Raw genomic sequence first — 7,766 nt, 5'->3', positions numbered from 1 at the left:
TCACCTCCCCGCCTGCACGTAGTCTGCAGGATTGTACTGATACGCCTGATACGCCGTCGGGCCTTTCACTCTATGCTGCGACGCGTCCGCCACCTTGATCGGATCGCGGCGGTGCTCCTCCTGCGTCTCCGCGTGCGTCGCCAGCTCGGACGAGAAGCCCTTGTGATCCAGCCCGGGACTCGCGTAGCCCCCGCTGCCGTCGGAGCTCATGCTCGTCGGGCGGCTGCTCTGCTGGCTCGGGCTCGGCTGGCCCTGCGACCAGCGCCACGAGTTCGGGTCGGGGGACAGCTGCGAGCTCTGCTGCGACATGGAGTTGCGGTCGTACTGCGGCGGGGAGCCGGAGCCCTGCGGCTGCGGCGACGGCGGGTAGAGCGTCTTGTTCTCGGGCGGGTGGTAGAAGTTCCCTGGCAGCTCGGCGATGAAGGAGGTGTGGCCCGGCGCGGTGTGTTGCTGGTTTTGCGGGGAGCTGGGTAGCTCCATGGGTTGTTGGCGTTGTTGTTGCTGGTACTGCGGCGCGTAGTTGCCTTGCGAGCCGGGGCGGCCCATGCTGGCCATGGAGACGGGGCGGGGCACCTGGTAGCGCGGGGAGGAAACGGACTCGGGGCGGGGGCTGCCGTTGGGGCGCTGGGGCGGGAAGGTCGGGGATCGGGCGCCGCTGATGCCGGTGCTCGTCCTGTCGGCGGGGTTGATCGTCTTGAGCTTGCCGTCCTCGATCATGGCCTGCAGCACGCCGGCGTCGAGGAGCTCGGCCTTCTTGATGATGCGCGAGACCATCTCCTTGCTGGCGGCCTTGAGCTGGGTGCGCACGAAGCTGGTCATGGTGACGTTGCAGCGGATCTCGATATCTTCACGAAGATACAGGCCGTCGACGGGGACGCCGAGGCCGGCCATGCCGATCTCGGGCTGGTGCGGGGGCTCGACGCCGGGCTGGTTGCCGTCGATGCGGTACTTGATGCGGATGTCGATGTTCATGGGGGCGTAGGTGTGTGTCTGCAGGCCCCAGGGCATGTCGTGGAAGCAGCCGTTGAAGGAGATCTTGCCGGAGCCCATCTTGCCGATGCCGGGGATGAACTGGACGCGCTCGGTGATCTCGTACCAGGTGGAGTAGTACTCGTCGGCGGCGGCGTCGCGGGGCGCCTTGATGGGCTTGTGGTCGAGGACGAGGGGGTTGAGGGTGATGACCTCGGAGTGGGAGTGGAGGATGTCGATGGCGAGCTGGCGGGGGATGAATCCCGGGATGGGGGTGATGGTCGTGTAGACCTCCTTCTTGCGCAGCATGGTGACGGTTCGCTGGGCGCAGAGCGCTTTCCTCCTCTCGTTTGTTGGTTTCGTGTAGGTGGTCGGTTCGCGGCGACGGTGATGCTGGGGTTGGGGGGTGTCAATGGACGGCCGTCGTTTGTGCGTCGAGAGTCGTCGTTGGTGGTGTTGGTGTAGGATGGCAAGCCTGTTGGAGGAGAAATGCGCCAGACACGAAAAAAGACGTTGGAGGTAAGACAGGTAGGGTATTCTGTCTGCTGACGGAGGTGCCGCTGATGATTAGGCATTTGATCGCGGCCAAGGATGCCACAGCCCCCCGGGCCGGGACCTCTCCATTGTGCTAGGTTGGCATGGTTGGTTTAGCTCTCGGCCTGGAGCTAAGGAGGAGAGCAGAAAGCATGGGCATCTGCAATCCAGCGAAACACAGACAAACACCACACACCTCTAGACAGGCGCAAAAAGATGCGCAGACTCTCTGTGAGGGGAGGGGCGGCGCAGGGCAGGGCGAGCGGTGCAGGGAGGGAGGCGTCGTTGGTGGGGGGTGTGGCAGGGTTCGGGGTTTCTTCCAGCAAGCAGGTGAAGAGGAGGCACCGTCCGGTCTCACGTCATCTGGCGCACGGGTGCAGATGATCCGTCTCCGGTTTTGCGGTCTCAGAGGGGCACCTCGTAGGGATTTCACTGTTTGTCTGCAAATTTAGCGGACAGAACCCTCTGAAGGATGCGTTTGTGAGTGCTGTAGGTTCGCTAAGCCAAGGCCAGCCCAGGCCGAAGGATCACTAGAGCTTCTCTTGTGTGCAGGACTGGCCAATGAGAAGCCGCTGCTGTCGTCCGGACTGTGAGCGTTCCGGCGCAGGAGCCACACAGCAGGGTGCACAAGCCACGAGTTGTGCACCATGCCAGCTGGCTATCCGTGTTTATGCATGTTTATCCCATCTTATCCACGTTTATCCATGTTTGTTTCTTATGTTTCTCATGTCTTCAGGGATGTTTTTTTTCATGTGTCTCTCCTGTCAAAGTCATCCCTCGGTGGATTCAATACTCATCAATGTCACTCAGCCCGACAAAACAGGGTCCTCCGAGACACCCCAAGAGCTGACGACCGGGGTCATTGTTGGAACGAGGAGCTTGGTTGCTTGGTCGGGGTGCCATTGTCACCTCTTGTCCCTGCTTCTATCTCATTGCCAACACCGTGACCTCCAAAAAGACCACCGCCGTTGACGGCATTCCCACCCCGTCTCCGCCGCAAATCTTCAGCTCGCCCCCTGATCTTCCGTGATCTCCAGCTGCTCGGCGGCTTGGGCGTCCCCGCTTCGGGGGTCTGAGACGGCGGCCAGTCCGGACACGACCCAGATCTTCAGTTTTTTTTTTTCTTTCGTGGTTTTTTTTTTTTTCCAAGGCCCCAACGTCTTCGGCACCGGTGTTAGGAGGCGCCCCCGTTCCAACCATCGCGGGGCGCCGTTCCCACGCCGCAACGCCCCGCGACGCCTCAGAGTTTGGGCCGTTGAACTTTGGTCTTGGCTGCCCTTTCACCCTTCTTTCTCCGTCCAGACGCGTTGGATGCGAACGGTGAGATTTGACGTTTCCTCGCAACCAGATCGCTGGAAAGCTCGGCCGTCTTGGATTTTAGAAGAATGTCTTGACTCACCTTCCTGGGCTGAATCGCCCAACGCCCGCAACCGCTGCGTTGCTTCTTTTGACGTTTGTCGCACCGAGGAGAGTGCCACGAAAAGACATCCGGTGCCGATCATCCATCTCTCACCGATGTCCGGCGACGCCAAGCCGTCCGGGCCAGCTCCCTCGTGTCGCCGGACTGTTCAAGCCGGATATCACGTTCCTCCTACGGAATCGGTGAGGGAATATCTAGAAGACAGTTCCCGTTTGGCTTTTCTTTCTTGGTTTTTGACCGCCGCCGCATCATGTGCCGGTAATCCACCAGCTGACGAAGACAAGACCTCAATATCCGTTCAACCCTCACAGTCGCATCGCAGCGGAGCTCCAATCGTCAACCTGCCATTTACTATGCAGACTGCAGAGCTACCCCGTTCAGGCAGCTACATGCGATATCCTGCATCTTGACGTTGACATCAACCAGCCATCACCACCGAACCATCCGCGGCAGATTTCATCTCGCAGTTTGCTGGCCCATTCGGCCGAGGTCAAACCTCGTGCCCCCCAAACTCCGAACCCCAATTCTCCAAAATCCAACCTGGAAGTGTCAACGCCAAGCACGTCCTCGTCGCTCAATCCCACATGGACCTGTCTCAAAAGACGCAGCTCGCTCAATTGCCCATGTGGCTGACTCGACCGAGGCATGCTGTGCTGTTTCACACCCTCATCCCTTGGGATCCAGCTGCAGAGCAACCTGAACAAGCTCCAGCTCCGAACCGTAGGGTCGCGACCGGTGCGTGGTGTTGAAGGTGGGTTCCCGGCCGGGGCATCGGTCTGCCCGCCAACGAGATCGGAAGCATTCACGATCCGGATCTTTCTGCGATCCTTTTGGTCAATTGTCGTCGCTCTCGCCGCTGCACGGAAACTGAGCATGTAATCATGACATTCTTGCGGACTGTAAGATGTTGACGCGTTCTAAGGCTGTACCGGGATTTTGACAGCCGAACACTGCGCCGCGTCTAGACGGCCGATGATGGGATGAAAGATCGAGTGCCTACTCGGCTCCCGTACTTGAGCCACAGCGAGCTCAGCCTCGGGTGCCCAAGCTGCTGCATTGCACGATGCTCATCTCAATTATGTGATTGATTCATGCCCCAACAATAGCCCATCAACTCAAAAAGTCAAAATACTCATTCTCATCAACCGACATGCCCCGCCGTACATTTTTAGCTTCACGCTCCGCGCCATTCAAGCGCAAAAGCGCCGGCGCCTGTTCCCGAAACCCACGCGTCGCTTAACCACAAGCCAATCACCAAACCCAAGGTGCCATGAATAGATCATCTGAGCTCTTCCGAGTAAAAGACAGAATTCCGACACCTCGGAACTGACGTCCTCACTACTGCAAAACAGAGTTTAGCACGACACCCGAATTAGCCCAGCTATCCATCCGCAAGCTTAGCGAGACGCTGTCACTCGCCGACAGCCCGTTCATCTCAACGCGACACGTTCGCAACGAGAACAACCACACACAGCAGACCTCAGTTGCCGATCCCAGCTGCCGAAGACAAGCTGGCCCGTCTACGGCCTCCTTGGCGGACTCCACGACGGACACACCTTTCCATTGCAATCCAACCTCCCTGATTGGGCCATCTGGCGGTGCCCGGGGCACGTGGAGACAATGTGGGAACTTGCCCTTCAGTATTTCCTTAGTGCCCTTCTTCCCCAGGATTGCGGGGAGGAATCTGGGGAATGCGGTGCGGGCGGATACGTGGATGACTTCGGCAAGCAATTCGCCTTCACAGAATGATATGATGGTTGTTGAACTCGTTCACGATGTTTTCTATCGTGAAGATGAGGCTTTTAGAAAGGTCTCGGCATCGCTGATCTCCCGCGCGGAATCAGAAACAAGAGATCATCGCTCTTGCAGACGATGTCACCGCGAACCACAATTGGAGGAGAAGCGAACGCAGCAGCAAACGCAACGACGCAGCATGGTGACAAATTCCTCAGTATTGCAACCCTTTGAGAAAGAAACCTACATCCAATGCCGCAGGCAAAGCAAATCTGGCAGCTGCCACGCCTACCTGCCTGCCCTCTCCCCCGGTCCGCGTCTGCAATCTATGTGATTTACCCCGCAGAAATATCCCATGTCTATTCCCACACACACACTCATGGGTCCCCGGGAAGCGACGAGTTGGAGTGCGCGGAATAGCTTAGAGCTGCAGCCTTTTCGTCCGCGGGTGGAGCTCTATCTGGGTTTGTGAGGGGGAGGGATCTTGGGGGTCGGCACTTATTCGGGAACGGTATTGATGTAACCTCTGCCCTGGGGGTTGATGGGGGTCCTCGCTGGAGGTATTAAAACGGGTATTGCCATCGTGAGTCAAAGGAGAGAGAGGGCGCTTGTTTTGTCGTCGACTTTGAGAGGTTCTTTGGGTTTTGTTCAGAACCTGGAAGTGCCCTTCTTGTTGAGCACACACGGTGTCACGGCTTCTGTCCTGACTCGACAACATCGTGACGCCCATTTTATCCTCGGTTACTGCTGATCGTGCTGTCGAATACCGGCATACGCGCCAGACCGGTCAATTGGCTCGAGGGATAGCCTCCTACGGCCTTAACTTTTCACTCTTGAACCGGGCTAATCGCCAAACTGAGATATTGTGACGACAACACGTCAGCCATCGTCAAAACAGCATCTCCATAATGTCGTCCACCGAGAAAGAAACGCCCAAGGGCACCCACGTGGAAGGCGCCGACGGCATCACCCAAGTCCCCCTCCACGATGGAACCATCTCCAGCGCAGCCGGAAAAGGCCAGGTTGCTACTGACAAGTGAGCATCACCCATGCCTCACCCTCATGAACGCGCCATGCTGACGACTCACCACCAGGTACGGCAACCCCCTGATCGAGTTCGACCCCGTCGCAGAACGCAAGCTGCGCTGGAAGCTCGACCTCTACACCATCCCCACCGTCGCCCTCCTCTACCTCTTCTGCTTCATCGACCGCGCCAACATCGGTAAGCCCAAGCTCCCACTCCCCACTCCCGCCGCTCATCTAACTCAACAACCAAAGGAAACGCCAGAATCGCCGGCCTCGACAAGGACCTCAACCTCAAAGGCTACGACTACAACATCATCCTCTCCACCTTCTACATCTCCTACATCCTCTTCGAGATCCCCGCCACCGTCCTCTGCAAGTGGATCGGCCCCGGCTGGTTCCTCCCCGCCACTTCCCTCGCCTTCGGCATCGTCTCCATCGCCACCGCCTTCTGCGAGTCCCGCGCCGCCATCTGCGGCGTCCGCTTCCTCCTCGGCATCTTCGAGGCCGGCATGCTTCCCGGCATCGCCTACTACCTCTCCCGCTGGTACCAGCGCGCCGAGCTCACCTTCCGCCTGTCGCTGTACATGGTCATGGCCCCGCTAGCCGGCGCATTCGGCGGGCTACTGGCTTCTGCGATTCTGACGCTGGACCACTTCGGCACCCTCCACCGCTGGCGCATGATCTTCGCCATCGAGGGCATCGTCACCATCGCCCTCTCCCTCATCTCCTTCGTCACCCTCACCGACCGGCCCGAGACCGCGCGCTGGCTGACGCAGGAGGAAAAGGACCTGTGCATCGCGCGCGTCAAGTCGGAGCGCGTGGGCACCACGGAGGTCATCGACGGCATCGACAAGAAGAAGCTACTGCGCGGCATGCTCAACCCGGTCACCCTCGAGATCTCGCTCATCTTCCTCTTCAACAACATCACCGTGCAGGGCCTGGCGTTCTTCCTGCCGACTATCGTGAGCACCATCTACCCGACCTTCTCGACGGTCCAGAAGCAGCTGTACTCCGTGCCGCCGTACGCCGTCGGCGCGTTCTTCACGCTGGCGTTCCCGGGGCTGAGTTGGTATCTGGATCGCAGGCAGGTGCTGATTGGGCTGTCGGCGCCGATGGTTATGACGGGGTATATTATGTTTCTGGCGTCAAAGGTAGCGAAGATTCGGTACGCAGCGACGTTTTTGATTGCCAGGTGAGTTTCCACCCTCGAATCCGAGATTTGATATTGCAAGTACTGACCGTATCCCAGTTCCGCTATGGTCCTCGGCCCAATGTCTAACGCGCACATCAGCGCCAACGTCCTCAGCGACACAGCCCGAAGCAGCGCCATCGGCTTGAACGTCATGTGCGGCAATATTGGCGGCATCATCTCCACCTGGTCGTACCTCCCGTGGGACTCGCCCGACTACCACATCGGCAACGGGCTCAACTTGGCCGCGGCCAGCATGATCTTCATCGTCGCCTTCACGGCATGGTTCTGGATGAAGTGGGACAACAAGCGCCGCGAAGACCGCAGCATCGAGGAGCTGGCGGGCATGTCGGAGCAGGAGATTCAGGATCTAGATTGGAAGCATCCTGCGTTCAGGTGGAGGACGTGAGGTGGTTTCGTGGAGGGACGGGTGAGATGGTATTAATCACAATAGCATCCAAGACTAAATGAACTGCACCGTTCCAGAGCATATTATCACGTCCCAGTTTAGTGGACTTCGATCCATTTATTATAATTGAGGCATGAACGAGCTGTTTCTGCAGATATGTCCGATAACACACTGGGTCCTTCTCACCCCACCAATTAAAAATGGTTTTGGTCGAGTTTTATTCCAAAGCCCCATGGACGAGGCACCATACATCGTCCGCTTGGGGTCTCCCAGTTTTGGTGGCATGCAACACTTCCGGAGTGGCAGTGGTGAGAGATAGTTCTGGAATTCCCTAGTGAAGGTGTTGGCTTGCTTGAGCCGTGAGATAAGCGTGATCCTCACAAATCCCTGGATATCTTCGTCGTCTGAATCTGATCCTGGCTCCTGCTCAGGCACTCTTGACTTTGATGTGTGTCCGTGACTGGTTTCCCGAGGTGTTTGTTTTG

At 58.2% G+C, this 7,766-nt stretch overlaps 2 protein-coding genes across 2 annotated transcripts; one reads left to right on the top strand and one right to left on the bottom strand.

The window, feature by feature from the left end:
* On the bottom strand, positions 1-1,278 carry CGCA056_v007327 (uncharacterized protein; the record flags this gene model as incomplete). Its single annotated transcript, XM_037322576.1, has 1 exon — positions 1-1,278. The coding sequence occupies one exon, from the start codon at positions 1,276-1,278 to the stop codon at positions 1-3; it is 1,278 nt and encodes a 425-aa protein (XP_037179394.1).
* Positions 1,279-5,565: 4,287 nt separating this feature from the next.
* CGCA056_v007326 (putative transporter) lies at positions 5,566-7,281 on the top strand (the record flags this gene model as incomplete). The annotated part of the gene is made up of 4 exons (XM_037322575.1): positions 5,566-5,693; positions 5,752-5,879; positions 5,936-6,875; positions 6,933-7,281. 4 exons carry the CDS (start codon positions 5,566-5,568, stop codon positions 7,279-7,281), a joined length of 1,545 nt encoding a protein of 514 aa, XP_037179395.1.
* Positions 7,282-7,766: the final 485 nt, after the last annotated feature.

Source organism: Colletotrichum aenigma (assembly GCF_013390185.1).
Source record: "Colletotrichum aenigma strain Cg56 chromosome Unknown KSG_Cg56_contig04, whole genome shotgun sequence".
Taxonomy (NCBI): domain Eukaryota; kingdom Fungi; phylum Ascomycota; class Sordariomycetes; order Glomerellales; family Glomerellaceae; genus Colletotrichum; species Colletotrichum aenigma.
This window is presented reverse-complemented; position numbering and strand designations above follow the sequence as displayed.